At 37.6% G+C, this 22,233-nt stretch overlaps 2 protein-coding genes across 4 annotated transcripts in view; one reads left to right on the top strand and one right to left on the bottom strand.

Moving 5' to 3' along the window:
* Positions 1-3,315: 3,315 nt before the first annotated feature.
* ARL13B (ARF like GTPase 13B) overlaps positions 3,316-22,233 on the top strand; it is a 43,826-nt gene continuing 24,908 nt past the window's right edge. For 2 of the 3 annotated variants that reach the window (XM_009951851.2, XM_086478013.1), the window contains exons 1-3: positions 3,316-3,374; positions 5,290-5,360; positions 8,630-8,879. In XM_009951851.2, coding sequence (XP_009950153.1) covers positions 3,316-3,374; positions 5,290-5,360; positions 8,630-8,879 — 380 coding nt within the window. The remainder of the gene's footprint in view (positions 3,375-5,289; positions 5,361-8,629; positions 8,880-22,233) is intronic. The other variant, XM_086478008.1, reaches the window with a different exon arrangement.
* STX19 (syntaxin 19) lies at positions 18,760-19,635 on the bottom strand. Its single transcript, XM_009951850.1, has one exon. It carries the CDS (start codon positions 19,633-19,635, stop codon positions 18,760-18,762), a length of 876 nt encoding a protein of 291 aa, XP_009950152.1.

The following is a 22,233-nucleotide window of genomic DNA, read 5'->3' as shown; positions in this document are numbered from 1 at the left end:
CACAATGTGATTTGACTCCCTAACACAATTTTCTCAGCAGCATTGAATGCCTTTTCCTCCTGCCCACCCCCTTAAGGGGTTTGTATTTAAACAAGATTCCTCTGCTATGTCATAGTTGTCCTCTGCTCTTTAACAAGTTCTCTTCACCTTCTGAATCCCATTTGAACGCTATGGGCCACATCTGTGCGTTAGAGTAGTTTTGTGACAACTTGCAAAGCTAGACAGTCTATATAATATGGGATGGGAGTTGTTCTGTGGTGATGCTCAGCCACTGAAAATGTTATGTTCTTGTCAGTGCATTCTTCATCGAGCTGTTACATTTTGCTTTTCAGCAGAACTAGCTGAAAACTTGTGTAGCTATGTTGTCAGTTAGCTTTGTTGGTACTTGCTTGTGGCACCGTACTCGACTGCATGTGGGGTTTTTTGAGTTTTGGGGGGTTTTTTTGATTCTTCAGAGTGTGGTTTTAATGCTTGTAATAGTTGTAGTCATCGTGCTGTCCTTTCTAGGAACTTCTCTATTCTTCATACACTAAGCTGTCCTATGGAGAAGCTATTCTCAGGTGCTTTTGTATAATGGAATATAAATATTTAAAGAGTATCTGTTGTCTGCTCTGGAAGAAATCTGACCTGTTTCTGACATTGAATGGTAGCACATCCACACAAAGGCATCTTTGAATGCAGTAACTTCATAAGATCAGGAGGAATTCTCAGTTCCTACCTGTATATATTATCTAAATCATCATTGTTAGGGACAAAATGTATTTGTTAGAGATAGTTCCTCAAATATTTTTTTCTGCTTTTATTGGTCTAGATTGGGAAGATGACAACTTTGGAAAGTTGTTATAATCTTTAATTATTCAGTTTTCAGCTGAATTGAAATTATCTTAGCCTGAGGTTAGTTATAATTTAAAATATGAAAGTAATTTCTTTGGTTTTTTTTAACAAAAGGGAATTTTGAGAAACAAGCTTTAGGAAACTTGCTGTGGTAATTCAAAGTGTCACTACTCAGTTAATCTTCTCATGGACACAAGTTAGCAGTAGGGAATATCTGTCTACATCTCAGCTGCTCTGATATGAATCCAGTTGTCTTTTTAGCTTAAGCTGCTCATCAGAATGGGAGCTAAGATGAAATGAGCCTATGAGCTGAGGTGATAGTGCACATTCCTTCTGCAAGGGTTATGATAATCTCTGGAAGAGAGATTGGTATGCCATTAACCACCATCCCCTGTCCCATGACATAATGCACAGATATTATTCCCCTATTCAATAGCCACTCACCCCTTCCCCAAATAAGAACATGTCATGCCTTGGGCTCCATCTCTGGAGGTGGTCACTCGGGGCAGGGGAAGTGGCATGTCAGACTGTGGGGTGCCAAGGCCTGCTTGGGTTGAGTCACTGCCACACTCTCCTGGTTCTCCGCAAGGCTCAACCTCCTTTGGTTCAAATGATTCTTGCTGTACTGTTCCTGTAACATACAACTCAAATCACAGGTTATTTCCCCCAGGTTTAATTCTCCTTGAGAGACACACTGGATTTCCCCATCCTTCTACGTTACCTACCAAATGCACTTGAACAAACATAATCCCACAAAGGGCTTTGCCTTTTCCCAAGGCAGGAGCAACCTAAACAGCATTTTCCAGCCACTGGAAAAGAGCTGGACTCTAATATGCAGTAAAGTGAGCAAGCTCAGTGACTGGCACAGGAGCCTGCCAATTAACAGTCATTATCTTTAGCCCCATGTTGGCACTGAGAAAGACTGGTGGGTTGACCCTGCCCAACAGCTAAACACGTACCCAGTGACTTGCTTACTCCCCTCTCTCCGTGGGAGAAGATAGAAGGCAGATGAGAAGACTTGTGGGTAGAGATAATGGCAGTTTGTGAGGAAAGCAAAAGCTGCATGCTCAAGCAGAACAAAAAGAGGAATTAATTGCTACTTCCCATCAGCCACTTGCTGGAAAGCAGGGCCTCGGCATGCTTAACGGCTGCTTGAGAAGACAAAAACAATAACCATGAACGTTCACCCTTCCTCTTCTTTTCCGTGAGCTCTTTCTTGCTGAGCACGACATCCTGTGGTATGGAATATCCCTCCTGTCAGTTTGGGCCGGCTGTCCTGGCTGTGTCCCCTCCCAGCCTACAGGCTGCAGGGGAAGGGGGGCAGGGTAGAGTGGGGAACTGTGCAAGCACTGTCCAGTAATAGCCAAAATATTTGTGTATTAACAGCAGTGTTTTAGCCAAAAACACAAAGCACAGCACCATACAAGCTGCTGTGAATAAAGTAGCAGCCAGACTCATTCCACCAGGGAGGTCATGGATTTGAACTCATGAAGTAAAATTGCCCACATCTTGCCGGTGAAAGCCCTTTACCTGGACAGCTACAGTTGTTTGCAGTAGGATTATTGAAGCTGAATAACTAAGGGGGTTTTAAAGCTTTTGCGTCTTTGTGCACTTGACTGCATGGTTCATGTAAGCTTTACTGTTTCATAGCTAAAGGTGCATATGAAGAAATAAGCATGTACATGATCACACAGTTATTCTCCATCATTTGTTCCGTGGACCAATATCAGAAAGAGGAATATTTTCTGGTTTTCTCCTGCTTGAAGAAGAGAAAGTGGGATTGTATAATGATGAGAGTACTTAATCCCGCTGTTTAATTTAGTGACAATTACTAGCTATTAAGTTGCCAGTTCCTCAGAGTACTCACTAGAGGACTTGGTTTCCTTGTTGTGGGATCTTTTTATGTAAAAGAAATTGACAGTTAAATGAGTATACATAGCAGGTAGGACATTCTTTGTTTGCTTTTAATGTCTTCTCCTGTTATGTTCTTACAAGCCTTACTCATGCTTGAAATTGGTCCTTATTTTCTGTCAATCAACGAAGCTGTGGGATGTGATAGCAAGGCAATCATTGGAATTTCATAGCTTGAGGCGTCTTACTGCTCTAACTTGCAGGTTTCCTTATGTGCAGTGGTCTTACATGATTATTTTTTGAGTACTGGGTTGTTGCTTCCCAGATATGTAAAACGGAGCCAGATGAAGTGTGAGAGGATGGAAAAGTGAAAGACATAATGAGACTGTCATGGGGCTGACTGAATATGACACACTCTGAATAGACAGGCTGCTGCTAGGGAAATGATTTGCCTTGGTTATACATAGGGGCTAACTGAGCACTTTTTCTTTTTTTTTTTTTTTTTTTTGCTAGCAGTGACAAGACAACATCTGGGCCTCTGCAGTCTCTCTCCCAGTCTTCTTGGGTTGTTCTGGCCTATCCACATTGTTTCTGTAGCTTTTTGTGGCTCTGGATGGCTAGTGAAGAGGGATGTTCAGTCTAATGGCCAATTGCTGCAGCTGGCTAAAACGGTGGCAGGAACCTGTCAGGTAAACACATGAAAGTATTTTACATTTTTGTGCTCACCTTCCCAAACTGTATTACATGTCCTCTCACCTATGTTTTCCTTTAGTTGCTGTATAACATTGCTTTGTGTTTTTTCATTTTGAGACAAAAATCCATCATTTTTTTCACCAAGAGAGAATCAATACTTCTTCTGAACTTGAAAACGAAATGTTAATGATGTCTAATTCAAGTACTTTGTTTCTGACTTCAGAAAAGTGCAAAGTTAAAAATATTGTCCTTTGCATACTGTTTCCTCAAGTTGAGCATTATGGAGTGATGCTAGAATGTTAATGTAAAGTTTATTTCATTTTTGTTATATTGATTTAGTTTCTGCATTTTAAGATTCTGAAGTGTAATGTGTTCACACATTTTGTTGTCAATGGTAGATCGTAGCCCCACTGTAATACTGTGTGTATTACTATTATCGAAGTATCTTAATACTGCATTTTATGGGTAGCTGGTGATCCATGCTCCCTTATGGAATTCTGTTGTTCTCATTTGTTTCTGTTACTTTTACTTTGACATCCTGTGTTCTTTTCCCCCCAATTAGCAGAGATGCACACTTACTGCGTAGTTTGTTTCAAACTATTTATAAACTATGGGGAAGAGAAATAAAGGGTACACCACACTTACTTATACTTCACACTCGTGTAGGAGGATTTGCTCTTTTCTTCAAGGGTGCATAGTTGTAGGTTCTACAAAAGGTGCTGCTGTTCAGAGAACAGTGTTAGACTGAATAGCTTTGTGGCACCACCAATGTATTATAGACAATTGTGGGTTTATAAATGTTCATGGCTGTTCTGATTTTCACTTACTGTTAAAGTATTATTTACTATGATCCTACTGTTCGTTTTCAGGTTCTTTTCTTGGACATTTTGTGCTTTTTCTGAAAGGACTTGCATAAATTATACTTCATGTATGATGCTATTATAGTTTTAAGAATTTTTATATTCCTTCACTTAAAGGGGCATAAAATTGAGCAAATTCTTTTGACTCCTCTCAGTCTTTGTGAATAGGAAGAACAATTGAGGTATACACATAGATATGTTTTTTTCCTATTGCCGTGCTTAAAATCCTGTCCTGGTATAAATTCTAACTTGTATACCAGTTTGCTAATAGATGGTACATACTCAACACCACTGGTTTGTATATTTGCAGTCTAGATTGCTTCTGCCTGAAACAAAGGCACAATAAGCACCAATACTGCTTATTTACAGTATCTGAAGTTGTCTGCCCAAGTGTTGTATACTGTATGGTGTTGTTCAGATGCACTGGTTGAGAGAGGAATAAATTTCTAGTATAGGTACAACCTTGAGACAGAGAGACAGTAAAACCACAGGCAAATGGAAATGACATTACAAGAAATCGTTAGAGAGACCATGACCACACCACAAAACCCCGATAAAATTCAGTAGTGTGTAAAAAAAAAAAAAAAAAACCAAACAAAAACCAGAAAACCCCCCCCAAAAAAACCCAACAACAAACCAAACAAAAAAAAAACAAACCAAAGCCACAAAACAAAGAAACAAAAAAACCCACACCCACAAACAAAACAAAAAAAAAATCCCCCCAAAAAACAAAACCAAATTCATCAGGCAAATACAAGTTGAAAGCAGAATCATTGTCTCATGTGAAACTTACAGCACAATATTAGACTTCTCATTTCATACCTTGTTCTGCTGTTCTGTCTAATCAGATGGTTTGACATATTGAACACCAGATACACAATTGTAACGATGCCTGCTTCTTGGTATTTTGATTTATATTCTTTCTACTACTTTGAGGTAAATTTGCTGTGCATGTATTAAAAAACTTAATAAAATAAGTGGTGTCTAGATATAGCGCAAAAAAGATTTGAAAAGATTTGAAATATCTTTTTTTTTTTCTCTCCTTATGGAGGAAGGTGACACTAATAATGGTGGGTCTTGATAACGCTGGTAAAACTGCTACAGTCCGAGGAATTCAAGGAGGTAAGCAATTAATTTGTTTATCATCTAAATGGAGCACTGAAAGAGAGACTATAATTACTATTTTTCCATCATTTTAATCTAAAAATATTGCTTCATCTCTAATTTATCTCTCCCTCCCATATTGGTGAAAGAAAATTTTAGTGGTTGTACCACCAAAAGTGGTACAGGTGTGTTTGCCAAAGTGAGCATGTCACAGGCCCTATTGTGTGAAGACCTAAAGATGAGAGAAAAAATTAATGGGTCATACCTTTGAAACATAAAGATCCTGATTTTTGATATCTGGCAAATCATGCTCGGGTGACTTGAAAAGTAGGTACTCCCAGTCATGTGCTTTATGCTCAGGAGAAGTAGCAGAGCAAGCTCTGTGTTTGCTCATTGGCCACTGCACTTATGAGCTAATGTAGGCCGAGTCAGTGGTAGTTAAATAAAGTTGCTACCATTCTGCTTCATCTTTTTCAAAGGTAATAGTATGGCGTAGAGGCAAGGTAGGTAGTGTGGACAGAGCGGCCTCTTAAGACGCTGCACTGTGAAGTGTTAGAGCCCTTAGTCCACTGAGGCAGAAAAAATTAGTCCATAGAGGTGTTTGTTTATCTTGGAAACCCTAAGACCAAGTATTCAGACTACCTTGGTGCTTACATGCCTTGAGTTGACCATTGTATTGTTACCTGTGCAAAATGCTAAATTGCAACAAATTCTGTACCATATTCTTGTTTAAATTTCATGAGCATCATAGCGTATTTTTGGACTAGAGTAAGGTTTTTTTCAGTAGTTGAATAAATAGCTGAAGGAACATTGTAACTACAAGCAAGGCGTCTGTCTCCATCAGTTGCTTTAAGTGAAAGAAAGTATAGGACGAAACTGTGAAGGCTGTAGACCACATTCTAACTAATAATTACTTTGAATTGGTGCAATGATAGAAACTATTCTGGTTAACGTGTGTTTCACATCTTAGTATACATTCGAGAAATCAATGGACCCCTGATTTTTTCTTCTTCTTCTTCTTGTGCGTGTGCTGAAGTTGCTTTCAGGTGACCATTTGGTAATGCATACACATCAGTAAACTTTATATAAAAATCAGTGTTGTAAGTATGTAGTATGAGAAAAAGGTTCAAAAGAAGGAAATTGCACATGTATGTACATAACATAAAGGATGGTTCTAGTGACACATATTTTAAATCACTATTTATCACCAGAAAAGTGCTAGCAATTTTCTAGGCGCTTACTTCAGTAAGAGACCACTTGATTTTGGAGGGTACTTTGCACCATGCAATGACACATGCAAGCAGGATACAATTTGAGATAAAACTTGTCCTTATGAAAACAAAAGTTCTCTAGGTGTTGGATTTTTTTTTTTTCCTCCTTGTGGGATTGTCTTTCTAAATAACTTTCATCTTGTGTAATAACAAGAGTGTACTTAGTAGTGTTTTGGCAGACTTGGAGACTCCACCTCAACTTACTGTTTGTGGGTTATGTAAGTTCACAGACTTGCTTAAGTGTGAATAGTTATGAATATTCTCTCATTTATTTTTGTGAATCTTTGCCCTGAAAACATAAGTGCTTAATCATTTAGCTTTCCATTCTGTTTCAAAATCAACTTTAATGTCTTTATCAGCTAAATGTGACAGTTTGTGACAGTTATTTCTAAAAGTCCTTTTTTTTTTTTTTTTCTAGGAAAGAAAGGGACAAAGGTGGATATTTCTAAAGGGAAACTCCAGGAAAAGATAATTCTGACTTCTGTGACTGTTTCCCAGGGCTTGTCTTAGAAAGCAGGGTTGTTTGTTTTTTTCCTTAACAGGGCTCGTAGAGATTAGAACCTTCAGTTAGTCTTCAGGGTTCATAAAACCAGTATTTTTGTCTCTGCACCAGTCATACAGCCTATAGGGGGAGACTGCAGTTATGACTGGTGGGTTTTAGCAGAAACCAAATCTATTTCAGTTCTTAGGACTTAAATCCAGGCAAATTAGCGTGGTCACCAAAGTCATATTTGCCAAAATAGATCTGCAGCTTAGATGGCAGACCCTGTTTTTACACTGGAGGCTGTTTATTATTGGAGACTTCACTGTACAGATGTTTCAGCAATATCCCCTTACATTCAGCACCATCAATAACTTTCACCCTTAACCAACCCTTATGTTCACATTGTTCTCTCTTGTAAGAACACATACGGTGCAAAACATTCTTCAAAATAGCCTGCTGAGTTTTGAAGCTGTAGTTTTTTTACAAACAGGGTACTGGACCCTCCTCTTGCTGTAGTCTTGGCTTACGCTGTTCTGGCCGAGGGGTCTGTGCTGAATCCCCATCTCGGCTATGTATGAAGGATTCTCTCAGAAAAGGAACATGGTAGTAGAAGCTGATGGTGATTTAGCTTCTGCACTGGTCTTCAGAGCTCAGTGCTTTTGACCATGCCTTTGGCGCTTCTTCTCAACAAGCTGAATTCTACATCTGTTTTTCCCTGCCCTGTGCTACCAAGCACATGAAACAGTTGCAGAGATCCAATTAACTCAGCCATTGCAGAGACAGCTTAGCGGTGTGAGGAAAGTACAGGCTTTCTTTGCCCTCCAGAAAGGGAGACAGCAAGCAAAGGGATTAAATATAATAAAGCTGTAGTTTTTTAGTGTATTGCATGGCAAACTAAAAACCAGAAAATAAAACTAAACAAACAAAGGCCAAAACTTGATTCTGAATAAAGAGAATCAAATAGTTTACAGCTCAGAAGAACATGGTTTCAGTCACTTCATCTCCGCCCTTGGTTTGAACTTTTGAAACTATTTTGGCAACTGTGAGGGATAAAGAATAAATTTGGCAGAGCACAAGGCTTCCCAGGTCATAATGCATTAACTGTTTTGTTTGTTTTCCTTTTCAAACTTGGATTAGTACCATGCAAATGCTGTGTAACTGTTCAGATGGGAGCAGTGGTGGTGAGGGGGAAAGTAGAAACTGCAGTACACTGAACACCACTGCAATTTAACTGTGATGTTAAATATTAAAAATTGCATTTTTTGCTCTTTTTTTTTTTTTTCCCCTGGTGCTTCTGTCTAAATTGATGTAAGGTAACTGGTTGAGAGACTAGTGCGTTAATTTGAAATTACCCGAGAAGGAAAATCTTAATGTAAAAAATATGTGGTTAGCAGTATGGTGTCACTTAACAGGGAGGGTTTGCTCCATGTTTTTAAAATACAAATTTTGCTACACAAATCACAATGTAAAATCCTCTTTGAATAACTAGGGATGCTTTTTTACTGAAGCCTTTCTTCTTTGAACTCTAACAGAGTCTCCTGAAGATGTAGCTCCAACAGTTGGGTTTTCCAAGATTGACCTTAAACAGGGACGCTTTGAAGTCACCATCTTTGATTTAGGAGGTGGAAAACGAATTCGAAATATCTGGAGAAATTACTATGCCGAGTCCTACGGTGTAATATTTGTTGTGGATTCCAGTGACATTGCAAGAATGGAAGAAACAAAGCAAGCCATGATAGAAGTTTTAAACAGCCCTAAGATATCAGGAAAACCTGTGTTAGTGTAAGTAATGTTAATAAATATTCTCTTAATAATCTAAAATTTTGTAAATCTTGACCTTCAGTATACCTTCTAAAGTATTTATGTATAGTATAAACATAAGTATAAAGTACAGTAATACTACTGCAACTTTAGCAGTAAGCTACTAAGTACAATTAGTTTTATCGTATTTCTGAAGTATTTATTTATGCCAGTCCTAGTATTATACTAATGAAAAAAGCCTTTCCTGCCTTCCCTCTTGGGTTGTACATGGTGATATACAGAATTCATTCACTGCATCTGACGTTAGACCTTACTTCGTCGTTCTCAAGGATGTTTATTTCTCTTCTCTTTCATCAGCAGTGGAAAAAAATAAGAAGATTGGTTGGGGTTTAACTCTTTAAAATTCTAATATTACTTGAAATGATATGATAGGTTAAAGGCTTGAAATTATATGATAGGTTAAAGGCTTTGCAAGTTTGGCATGGCAATATGGTGTAAAAATATTGTTACTATTTAGGTCTGCATCAATTACTTAAATTCTAAATGGTTTATTATATTCTGCAATACCAGTAGTCTCTCAGCAATGAATGTCTTTTTCATTTAACACATGGTGGTGCTGCTGATACAAGATCAGCAAAATCTTCTTAAAGAAGGCTTACTTTAATAGCATTTGGCATGTGCTTTTGTTTCAGTGCGTGTGTTTTAATTTTTAAAAAAAAAGTATTTCAAAAGGTCGAGAGACATGCTTTCATAGAACAGATAGATTCATTAACTTCTCTGGTTAGAAATTAGGTTTTGTAAAATACTGGAAATAACATTTTATCATGTTCAGCCACACAAATTTGTCTTTGAGGACAAATACCCTTTTGAGGTTACAAAATAAACTGTGAAAGTTTAAAACTGTTTATCTTTGTTGATAAAGTATCTTTATGTCTGGTGGGCATAAGACCTCTATAATGCAGTAATTACTCAACATTTCTGTGATATCATAAAGAATCTCTAAAGGTAAGAGGAGAGACCTCTTACTTTTAAGAAGTAGTGATGCGCTGGTGGTTTGAGGGTGAAACTGTAATTGTTTTGATGAAGTGGAGTGTAGTTCAGGAAGCTGATAGTGTATATGTTGAAAATTAGATTAGATTTTAACTTCCATTGCTATCTGAATGTTATTAGTACAGGGAAGGCAATAAAACCAACTTAATGCAGCTAGTTTAAGTCAAATCTGTTCTGAAAATGCAACTCTGACAGTTGACAGCAGTGCAGTGTTTCTAAATAAATACAACTCCAGGGTTTTTTTTCATAGAAATCTCTATGCCCTAATCCCATAATGAGAGTTTATTTGGGTTACTGACTGTACCTGCAGAGAGCCCGCTCACTTCCCTGCGACTTGACCCTGCTTTTTGATCCATGTCAGTAGCTAATCAGAAGGCAGAGTATATTAACTGAGTCTAATGGTGACTAAAATAAGTTTGTTGATGTTATTGCCTTCTAATTGATTGAGCCTCAAGCCTTTGAACAGAATTTGCTCTTGCAGTGCCCCAGTCCTGTGGAGCCATCCAGTAGTTCTTTGTCTTATGTTCCCTGTATGAGCCTGCATCTTGCATTACGGATTCATTCCTGCATTGTCTTTGCTTCCTGTTTGGTGTCTGTGTTTATGGCATAGCTGTGATACTGTTGGCATGTTCAAATCACTTGAATTTGCTCCAGTGTTTGAAGCACTTTCTTATAGTGTGAAGTCTGCGAGTTGTGAAGCCGGAAGGCTTGGTCACTAAACACTAGCGTTTGTGGTATGGAAATGGAGTGCTTAGCAAATGAGATTAAACTGGTCCCATGCACCTTCCCTTCTCTGAGGATCCTTTGGTTGAAGATGCGAATCGGTATCACTTATATTTGCCGAATAAGAGTTCTGTGGCATAAACTTTTTTCCCTTGAGTCCCTAAAATGGAAAATTGAAAATGTGTCAAGAACAGAATAAAGGAAACATCAGATTTCAAAATTTCTGGTGAAAGTTAGCCTTTTTTAATATTTCCTTCTTCTAAGGCTGTTCAGCTTTTTGTTGGTTTTTTGTTTGTTTGTTTTTTTTTAATAGTGAGATACTTGCTATCCACGAGCAATAAGTTCCCTAATATCTTGCTAAGTTTCTAAATAGTGCAGTTTAGTCTGTGCGTGTATGTGTGAAGGCCAGAATTTACTGAAATGAATACAGTGACCTCTGAGTATTAAATCCAAGAAAGTTGGAAGTTTAGGTAATTCCCTTCTCTCCTATGGTTTTGCAGTCCAGAGCACAATCTATTTCTCTTTTCATAGAATATTGTTATAATTTCATGCCAAAGGAGAGAGAATCCTCCTCTGTGATTTCTACAAGTGTGTCTCTGGTATGGTGGGCTACTGTTTTCCTCCAGCACTTGAATAAACAAGAAGCAGAAAAACAGGGGTAATTTGTTTATTCTCTGCTGTCTGTGGGTGCACAGATTTCTCTGCTGTGTTATTTCTATGCTTAAATACAAAGTGCTTATTCATTAATGTTTTGTTGATTAACAATTACCATCTTAAAAACTAATAAAAGAACCTAAACTCTAAAGGAATGAAAAGGAGTGAGCAATAACTTCAAAGTGTGTTTCTGCTGAGGCATAATGAAAGAGGTGTTGGTGACTTGATCAGAATGAAACAATTCATATATTTATACTGGATGTTCTGGGTTCTTTTTAAGCATATATTGAACCAATATACCAAAGTTTCAACAGTCAGCACTGAATTTTAGTCTAATGTTATTTACCATAACTTGTGCTCTATGCAGTATCTGGTACAGTGAAGTCTATATAAGTATGCTGTAAGATTGGATGCGAGTCCATTTTGGAATTTGAAGGTAGCAGCAGAAGTTGCTGTATATGCAGTATCAGGTGTACCATTGTGTGTACCTAGCATCTGCTTGTCTTTGAAGTAACCTGCTGGTTATGCCTTTTGGTTTTTTTGGTGTACTTCTGGTAGATAATAATCAAGAGAGAATTACCTTTTTCTTTTGCATTTATGGGCTTTTGTCTATTGGGACAAAACTAATTTTGCTGGTTGGATTGGGAGAAAAATAGAATCTTCATGACTGGTAGCTAAGATAGACCTTTGAAATAAAGAAATAAACCATTGCTCATCAGACAGCTGAATTCATGTATTTATAAAGGAACATTCCAGTTATCAGGTTATCAATATCATATTTGTGGCTGTGCCCTGGAATATATTCCTTGTTAGTTAGTAAAACTTGGAAAGGAGTGATACTGCAGTGGTAGCAATGGTAAGGACAAGACTTCTTGCCTCTGGATAAGAATTCTGATCTGCCCGAGTTGTCATCTTGATCAGCCTTTATAACCATGAACTACCTCAGCATATGTAAAAGAAAAACTTGAAACAGAAAATGCATTTCCTGTTAGGTAAATTAATTCTTACTAGAACTTTCATCCTATTTTACTTGTAGAGTTCCTGGTGTTCAGAACATTAAGAGGAGTGCTGATGAATGCATTTAGAAAACTGCTTGTTCGATAATAGTTCTAAGGGGAAATAAAATACAATTTGTATAACTCTGTACTAATGAATAAAGACATTCCCTAATATATTCACCTTTTCTTACATATTCTGACTTCTCTTACTAGTTCCTGAAGTCTTACACTCTTTCTCCTTCTCTTCCCTTCCTCCATTCAGCATTTCCTCTCTGGCCGAGTAAGCACATGCTGTGTCTGGTTGTGGTGCAACAAGCGAAGTACTCGGCTGTCTGTCGCCTTTGAGAATAGGTGAAGTGAATGAACTAAAACTAGTTTTGGTCTCTCTTCTACCTGTATGAATTTGATATAGGTCAGCGTTACAGTTATTGTAGGAGCTAACTGTCCTTGCAAAAATGATCTAAAAAAGTAGTGGGGCAAAAAAACGTTTTCCACTCAGGTAAGCAAATTTTGATGTGATGTAATAGGTAAAATATATGCTGAATCATGAAGTTCCTTTATCTAAATGTACTCCCTTTTTATGTTTAAATATTTGAAAACAAAATAACGTCCTAATTTAGATAACTGTATATTTCTGCCTGTAAAAAGATAATGTTGTTTATAACTCTGGGGTCTGGTTCATTACCATAAAATCATCTCTGATATAGTAACATTTAAATAGAAGTATTTACTGGTTATTTGCTGTTATGTGATGGCAGGTGTGTCCACTGCTCTATGTATCCGTTCAATGCTCTGTAGATTCATTCCATTGCAAAATTTTCATTCCGTTTCAAAATTTTCTTATTTGCTGATGCGGAGTTGGAGTTGTAAAAAAACCCCAAAATCCAAAAAACTAGCCCTCCCCCCAAAAAACCCCAAAACAAAACAGAACACACAAACCCTCCCCCCACCAAGAATACGAACAAACTTCAACAGCAGTACACTTAATGGTCGCCAGGAAAGGCTTGGGAGTCTGACGCACAGTCCTTAATGAAAGTAAACAAATTAAACTTTCTTGTCTCCCCCTTTTATTGTTGTTCTTTGGGTGCTGTTCACCACAATGAGCCACACTGTATATGGTAGCTCATTGACTTACTCTGTCTTGGAGGGAAACAGCTGCATGTCCTCCCTCTTCCTGAGAGGACATGTCCGTCTAACACTGTAGTTTGGTCAGATAGTGAGGGTGGAGACCATTCCAGCTTCAGCTCCTGCTTGTCAGGACAGGTCTCCAACACTGCATCAGCAGGTCTTGCACACTACATGCCCTCATGCTATGTCCCAAAACTTGAAGCATATGATACCAACATGAGCAATTCTTTCGTAAGATGCATTGCACTGATCATTATTTTGGATGTGTTGAATTAAAATAATTTTATATATGTAAGTCCTAAGGCTAGAGGCATGTCACATGCAGCCCACAAGAGATTGAGTTCAAGTGCTGTAGGGTGAATGTGACCAGTTTTCTCCAGAAGTGGATCTCCAAAAGCTCTTCGCTCCAAACAGCGTACGTGGGTGCCAATCCACACCACTTTATCCAGGGTCCAGAGCTTGCTCTCTGGCACTGTCCACAAAGACAGTGTAGTTATAATTTATCACCTAGGTGAGCAACTAAGTTAATATGTGTGTTGGAAGAAGGGGGGGAAGGAGAGGTGGGAGAACAATTTTTGGATATGTTGTCCAGCTAGGACTGTGGTGTGTGCAGTAAAAGCGTTTTAATCGTAATGTGTAGGGAGGTCTGTAAATGAGGCCCTCAGTTCTTTTAAATGAAGTATGTCAAAAATCATATCCACAACAAGCACTTAAAAATCTTTCCAGAAGATGAGTAGGTCCTTGAAAAATGTATGTGTTTTATTCTGGAAAAAGTAACTTTTCTTTCTTAAAGTTAAAATTCTCATATTTTTAAGTGCTAGCTTTTCCCAGTACTGTTTCTATTATTTCTTTGAATAACAGAACATTTCCTCAGAATATTTTTTTTATTTTGTTTTACATCTGCCAAAACAAGCAACAGTCCTTTCTGAAAAGCACTGGGAATTAATGTCAATTTACCTTACTGCTTGTCTTGGATGTCTTTTGTTCTTAATCAACTTTATACTGTGACTAGTGCTAGCAAGATATCACTGTGAATTATTGTGGGTAGATAGGTTTCATTTCACAATGAAGATCATGATCCATTACTAAAAAGTTCGAGATGCAGTATTCATTACAGAGCAAGTAGAGTTGGAGTCACTGGCCCACTCTTCCTTTCACCATCTTTTTTTCCATCCCAGTCAATTGTATGGTATGCCCTAATCCCGTAGTACGCCTTTGCATGTGGCAGCTCTGCTTTTTGCCAGGGGTAAAAAGACAAACTCCTAACAGAAGAAAAGTAAAGGGGAAGACAACTCTTGCTCCTCATTCTCCCTGATAAAGGAGTGGATAGTGAGCCTGAGCACTATGCAGGGAGAAGTAAAGGCCCAATAGCCTGGAGAAAGAATAAGCTGAATTGTGCGATTTGGGCATGAGATTGGTACAAGACACTCTATTACAGTAATATGTGAATATAAGAGTTTTGATATCGTTCACTGGTTCAAATTGAATTGGTACTGTGGCATCTTATTATCTATCAGTGCTCATGGGGGTATCACATCATTTTAAGACTATTTTCTTAAAGTACTCATAGTATTGGCTGTTACTGACTCTTAGTGCAAATTACTTGAAGATGTTAAACTTTATATTTGGCCCTTTTTTTTTTACTGTTCAGTGTTACTACTTAATTTATGTTCGCTTTGCTCACATAGGCCTCATTTAACACTCAAGTGCTTAAGTAGTTAATCAGTCTTATGTACGGGGAAATCAAGTTGTAGAAAGCAAGAGTTCTTGCAGTTCTTATGTTCATGGGTCAATTCTGTCAGCATCCTTAAGACTTACAGGTGTGCAAGTTTAAACTTTCTTCTCAGAATTTTTTTGTCCTTTTATCAGAAAGGAACACTTAGACTTCATATTATGTAGGCAAGTACTGCTTTTGTTTGCGGTTATTTTTGTATTTGTTGTTTTTTGTTTTGTTTCATTATTTTTTACTTGGACATGAAATGTGTGTGAAAGGAAATACACGTCCATGTGTTATGGCTGATATTTTTATACAAGAGAGATTGGTGGGCAAGTTTTTTTGGTTTTGGTTTTTTTTTTTTTTTTTTGGTAGAAAGCTACTTTCTACCTGTTCTTTTGGTGACGAGGGAAGCTCTGCTCTAATTTGTTTCCTCTTCTGCTTAACTATGTAACTAAAAAAACCCACTGGAAAGTTATTTTAATGATTACTGCAAAACTCCTGCTGTTAATCATTTTGAATGTTCAATATCAAATTCTCATGATGTCAATGTAAATTGTAGTTCATACTATTTACTTTCAGTTAATAGCACCTTCTATTAAGAAAAAGCTTTCCACAAGACTTTGTGGCTTTCTTCCTTCTCAGTTCTTCTGCAGTGTGTTACATATGTTTCTGTTTAGCCATTCATTTACTAACCAATACACAGCTGATAACTACTTGAATTATTTACTTCTGTATGAATAGGCAGCTGTCTTCCCGAGTATTAGTGAAACTCGAGTTTTCTTCCAGGATTTAAAGTACAGCTCTTGTTTGACAAGACTGTGTTAACTTCAAAGAAACATATCTGTTTTGTGAAAAGGAAGGGCTAGCCCAGGAACACATTTCTCGCTCAGATAAGGATGCTTGTGAGAACACTCCTGCATGGGGAATGCTGTGTAAACAGGTGGTGTTTGTTGAATTTCATTTTTCTGTTCTCTCAACGCTGACTGCAATAATCCCTCACAGAAGTACTGTAATACCTTTCTTTTTAAGGGCCCAGGAGAGGAGGAAAGGGTTATCTGTTACCTACCTTTGTTTTTTCTAAAAGTAAAAACAGGAAAAGATGATGGGGTGGTGTTTCTGTGTAGTGAATGTTTCTGTGTGTATTCTATATGTTTATATACATATCCATCTATCTATCTATCTATCTTTGAAAGCGCATGTAGGCTATAGCAACTTTTTTCTCTGTATTGCTTATTGGCTAGTTTCTACTCTGCCCTTGGAACATAAAGGCAGCTTCCATATATGTAAGAGTTAAGGGAGATTATTTATTGAAATAATATCTATGGTGTCATTATCTAATATTATTTTTTTGCTGTTGCTGTGTAAATAATCTTTTCCACTTTACGGCTCAGACCTCTGATTGTACTTTGATAACAGTTTATTTCAGTTGCAATTTTAAGCTGGGATGGAAGGAATCCAACTATTTATAGATATCACAATGTGAAAATAATTCAGTAGTGCCTTTTGATAGTAGATTGATTCCCCCCTGCCCCCAGATGCAATTAAAGACATTTTAACTCGTTTAGTGTCTCGTAGAATTGCAGTGCAATTTGCTCTGACTTCTTTGACTGTACCCAGATGTAGTGATACTGACTGTGTCTTTGCACAGCATAAAGGAGTTCAGAAATACATTCCTGGTTTGGTGTTTGGTTTTAATGTTTGGGGTTTGGTGGTGGTTGGTTTTTGTTTTGGTTTTTTTTTTTTTTTTTGGAAATAACTCTTTCATCTTAGTTGCATTGTTATTTTCTGTTAAATTGTGTTACAGCACTATTTCTCATTCAACACATTCTCATTCTCAACCCCAAAAGGGGTTAGGTACAAGGCAGAAACCAACCATTTGGGCTATGGAAAGCAAAAGTGCTCAGCATCTGCATGCTTCTCCTCACTGCAGAAATGACTGCTGCTGCAAAATAAAGCAGTGGTATACTTCCTGTCTTGCTAATTCAGCTATTTCATAAAGAACATCTAAGGTATCTTCAGGGACAGTTTGAGTCAATGGCTAGCTGCTCTGTTTGATGTACTTAGGGGAGGTATTCATATTTACTACTTTAGGCATCTGTTTTCCATGCATAAATGAGGATCCTAGGCTTCTACACTTAGCAGAATTTCATGGAAACATTTAGAGTTCTGGAAATCCTCAGCTAGTTCTTCTGGCCACTCCTGTGGTAGTATAAATAAATGCATGTCCGATACTGTGTCCGGTTCTGGACTTCCTACTACAAGAAGACTGTAAAGATGAATGTTGATTATACTATAGTGAGTCCACACCGCTTGGGTATTGGAGTGTGTGACGTATGAGGAGAGTCAGAGAACTGCGTTTGTTCAGACTTAAGGTGAAGAAACTGAGGGAGAGATCTTCCTGCTGCCTACTAGTAAGGTGTGAAGATAACTGAACAAGGCTCTTCTCAGAGGCGTGGTGATTGGATGAGAAGGGGTGGAGAAGAGCTGCAAGCAGGGAAATTCCTGTCTTGATTTGAGCAAGAGTTTGAATAAGAGGTTGGCCTGGATGTCCCCCAGAAATTCCTTCCAACCTAAATAATCCTCTGGTTCTAGATTATGTTTTTATAAGGATGGACTTCCATTTTCTTATTATTTCTTCCTTATTTTTTTACTAGTGAAAGAGACTGCAGAGGCAACTGCATACTTAGATAGGCTAGGCAGCAGTAAGATTGCTGTGTAATAAAGTATCATATTCCCCTATCCTTACCTGCTAGGGGTCTGCCTATGAAGTTGAATAACGTAAATATCTCTATGTCAGTTTATTAATGCTTGGCTTCTCAGCAGGCTGCTAACAAGTCCCTGTAGGTTTGGTCATATACTCTTCTGCTGCTAGTGATCTTTAATGTGTTCAGAAAACATCAGCTCAACACCGATCTGTAAGAAATACAGCATGGTGCTATTGAAACAAATAACCCAATGTCTGTTTTGCTCTCCATAAGATGGTGCACATTGTCCTGCTATAACATTATTTCATGGTGTTAAGTAGGTAAGTAAGCCTGTAAGTAACTTTCCCTATAGAGGTGGTATAGAAACACACTTGAAACTGTTTTCTGTATTCTTGTTTGGTTTAGGCATCACGTTCTAGATTGCTAGTAAAGTTGTCTGCTTTATGTGTTGATGGTTTGGGTTTGGGTTTGTTTTTTGTAGAATTTCAGATTCCTGGGAGAAAAACTTAGAATTTTAAAAGAGTAAATATGAGTGCTAAGAAAATCACAAGGCAATTACAAATACTAATTGTTTCTTTGTAAAAGGTAACTAAACCATTGTTATGAATCTTGTCTTTGAGATTAACGATATTGTCAATGCTCCCCAAAAGCACAGGTCGTTTGTTGTTGCAATTTGAGTGGGAGAACAAAAAGTTGTCACTTGTGTCCTTTGGTCCTTTCCCCTAGTTCATGTGTTTCTGTGAAAACCATAAAATTCTTTGCATTCTTCTAACTCTGTTTGGGAAAACAGATGCAGTTTTTTCTGAGAGCTCTGTGGAAGGGGAAATGGGAAGAAAAATGAAGCAATTGAGGGATCCAGAGACTGCTTTGCAAGATCAGTTTACTAAATAGGAACCATTGGTATTTCAAACAGTTAATTTCTTTTGTCATTTGCAGCATGGACAACACCAGCAGCAAACTGCTTTGCAAGGGTTTCTTTTCCGATACTTGACTGCAAGCCCAAATTTTTCTTTAGATACTTGAGTGTATTCTTGAGTCTTGTTCATACTGATTTCAATGTTGTTGATCATCTCCCCTTGCTCCTCCACCAGAACTGATATCTGGATAAAAAGTTCTTTTAAGTCTTTCATCTGGTTCTCCAGATTAACTAGTTCTTTGTGTCTCTGTTCAATCTCGGAAAGCTGAGCTTTGGTAATTTTGACTTCAGTGAGTAAATTTTCATTGAAAATCTCCCATTTTCCTTGTTGGAGCATGTCATTGACTTCTTCCTCAGATACCTCTTTACCAGCTACTTCAAGCTGACGGACAATAAATCTTCTGCATTTCTCTTGCTTGGCTGTTATAGCATTGTTGTATGAAAGCATAGCATTTAGGTAACGCTGGGATAAGAAAGCGTGCTGGTAAGCTAGAATTCTTACTGTGGCACGTGATGGCCCATGTTCACTTTCAGCCTTTTTCACTGTTTTTGACAGTTCATCCAAACATTTTCGTATGTGCTCTGCTTGAATTTTTATTTCTCTTGCTATGTTAGATTCCTTTTTAAGAACGCTGAATCTTCTCATTGAAGATACTAGCCTTTTTTGTTGTTGACTGAATTTATGAACTTCCTCCACCAAATCATTAATTTCATTCTGAAGCTTCTGGATTTCGTACAAGTGCCTTTCAGTTATGGGCTCTTTTTCATAAATAATGGCCTGCTGTTCAAACTCCTCTTGCTCTTCTTGTACAGTTGCACCATTGTTTTCCCCAGCTACCTGTAGTTCCTTAGCTCTTAGTTTTAGCTCTTGGAGGCGGTCTCTCATGGTTTTTATGTGTGGGTTTTTTTTTTTTTTTTCAGGGTGGTTTTTTTTTTCCCCTCTTGCAACACAGGGAGTTAACTCCAATATCTTTTTTTCTTGTTTCACTGTAATAAAAGTGTAACAACAATCAATGCTAATGGTGATATGTATACATCAAAAGTAGTTTTGGAGATTAGGTCTACTTCCCTCTGCACAAAAGTAAAGTAAAAGTAGCAAAGAATTGGAAGTGGTAAGTATTCTCAACAAATGTACAAGATAGGTGGTGTCAGTGCACTCCACCATTTAATCCAGTTTCTGTAGGACTTAGTCGTAACCTAAGGTTATGATGGAAATGGTTAACAGTCTTCCATCAGCTTCTTCACTATAGTGTTTTTTTCACATGCAGTGGTTTGTAGTCCAAACCCATTTTTGTGGTAGATTTGTGGTTGTAGGTTCCACAACAATGAGGAATATGGCATGTGGAGAGGACTTTATTTTGGGAAGGAAGAGAGAAGTAATTCAAATTCTTATTTTATGATAATTCCCTATTTGATTAAAACTAACCAACTTTTAAATCTTTTTGTAGTGAATCTGAGGCTCCATTTTTGGATTCTCAGTAGGAAACACCTCAGCTTTTGAGGTTATGAGATAGACTATCTAATGAATCACAGTTCTGGCATGAATAAGCTGCTTTAGGCTTTTAGTTTAGCCACACTGAAAAACCTTTCTCCATTTTCCTTGCCCTCCCTTGCCTGCAGGGTTAAACTGATAGTAACTGAAGAAGTTAACTCTACAGCAAACCAAAGCAACAGAACTCTAATAATTTAGCATGAAAATTTTTTTAATGTCTGAGTTTTCACAGAGGTGGATCCATATCATTAATGTTGCAGCTTGGAAGATTTCCTAAGCCTTTTTTAGATTACTGGCATCTATTCTTACATTGTCATTTGCAGGCTTCCTAAAATTTATGATGATGTACTTTGTTCACCATAGTAGGATACAATTCAGTACTGTTACTTATTTAATAGAAAGTGGATTTAGTTCTGTTTTGTACCCTAGCTGTTGTGCAAGCCTTACTGGAGATATAATTAAGAGAAAGTTTCTATTGTGTATGTTTCAGAAAATACCTAAGTTCAACTATTTTTCATTATAGGGAAGAAAGTATTTTCCTAAAACTCTACGTGAGTGTTTTCCTTGACTATGATCAAGAATGGAAAATTTCAGTAAAAAGTAAAATTATCAGGACTAGATTATGGGATTTTTTACTTGGAGTCTTCTGGTTAAATAAAATGTGTGTCTTTCAAAGGGCTGTTCAAGTGTAAATGTTAAACAGGACAGTAGTATGTTTTGGCTGTTTTCAGAGGTTTCAGGGCAGTCTTCTGAAATAGTAGTGTTTTATAGGTGCATTTCTTCTCTGTGATATTCAAAAGGATGCATTTGTAATAACTGCAAAGGATCAATCCAGTAACCTGCCAATATGCAAACGATTTTGTTACATTTGAATAGTTTCAAATGATACCACTGTGGTATCTCTGCTCTCTTATGCATATTTAAAGTCCCTAAGTAGATTTTTGCATAAGTCATGGAGTTGAACAGTATGAACATGTCTTCCACAGTCTTAAATCTGGCTGTCTGCAGGAGGATTAGCTGAAAAACAAATCTTGAAATGCTCGGAGATCAGTCATGAGAAAGAATGTTGATATTGTGCCCTAGTGTGGAGTTCCTTTACTGCGTGTTTTTTTTTTTTTTTTTCCCCCTTAATGCCTCAATACCCGAATTCAGTGTTTGTTTGATTCATATCAAGAGAATCCAAAAAGCCTGGCAGTGGTTAGAAGTTATGGTAATGTACTGAGACTTGTGATCAGGCAAGCTAGCAAGTAATTTATTGGAAAACATTACTTCGGGGTGGGGAAAATGCAACATGTATTAGTCTTGTTACAATAATTCCTCTTCATTGCTTAACTTGCTGTGTGTCTCTCTACAACAGAAGTCAGGCAATTTCTTCACGATAACATTCTTAGGAATGTTTCAGAGCTGTTTGGCACCACCAAGACTGCTGCAGGGAAAGTTCAGTCTGGGGCATGTGAAAGGAACCAGGAGTGCTAAACAAGGCTTCAGAGAAGTGACCTGAAAATCTGTTTTAGTATAGCCTAACACATCTGTTGACCCATGTTAATTTAGTCTGGCTTGACAAGCCTGTGATTAAAAGCAAGTTCTAAGGGCGTTATTAATGCTTATGATGTGAGGTGGCAAGACTTTCTTGTATCGAAGAGAATGCAAGTAAGTACTGAAAAGTTCCAAAACATACATGCAGTCATCCAGTGACTCCTTCAGAACATGGCACAATTTCTCAAAAGGGCCATTACCAATTTTTCATATGATTAGTCTCCTATGGTTTGAAAGTAAGTTAAACACAGCAGCATAAGAACTATGCTGGTCTTCGTCTTCAATTTGTGTATCCATTAACAACTGACATCTGCTTTTCAGTGTTTTAGGTGCACTTGAAATAGCTGTATTCCTTGTGGGGAAAAAAACACTGAAACTACAGAATGGCAAATCTACATATATTCTCAAATATCAGACTTGCAAAGAAGTAAGCAGAAAAAATACTTAAGATTTGCT

Source organism: Leptosomus discolor, chromosome 1, assembly GCF_034619465.1.
Source record: "Leptosomus discolor isolate bLepDis1 chromosome 1, bLepDis1.hap2, whole genome shotgun sequence".
Taxonomy (NCBI): Eukaryota; Metazoa; Chordata; class Aves; order Leptosomiformes; family Leptosomidae; genus Leptosomus; species Leptosomus discolor.
The sequence above is the reverse complement of the archived record's forward strand: the minus strand, read 5'-3'. Positions and strand labels throughout refer to the sequence as shown.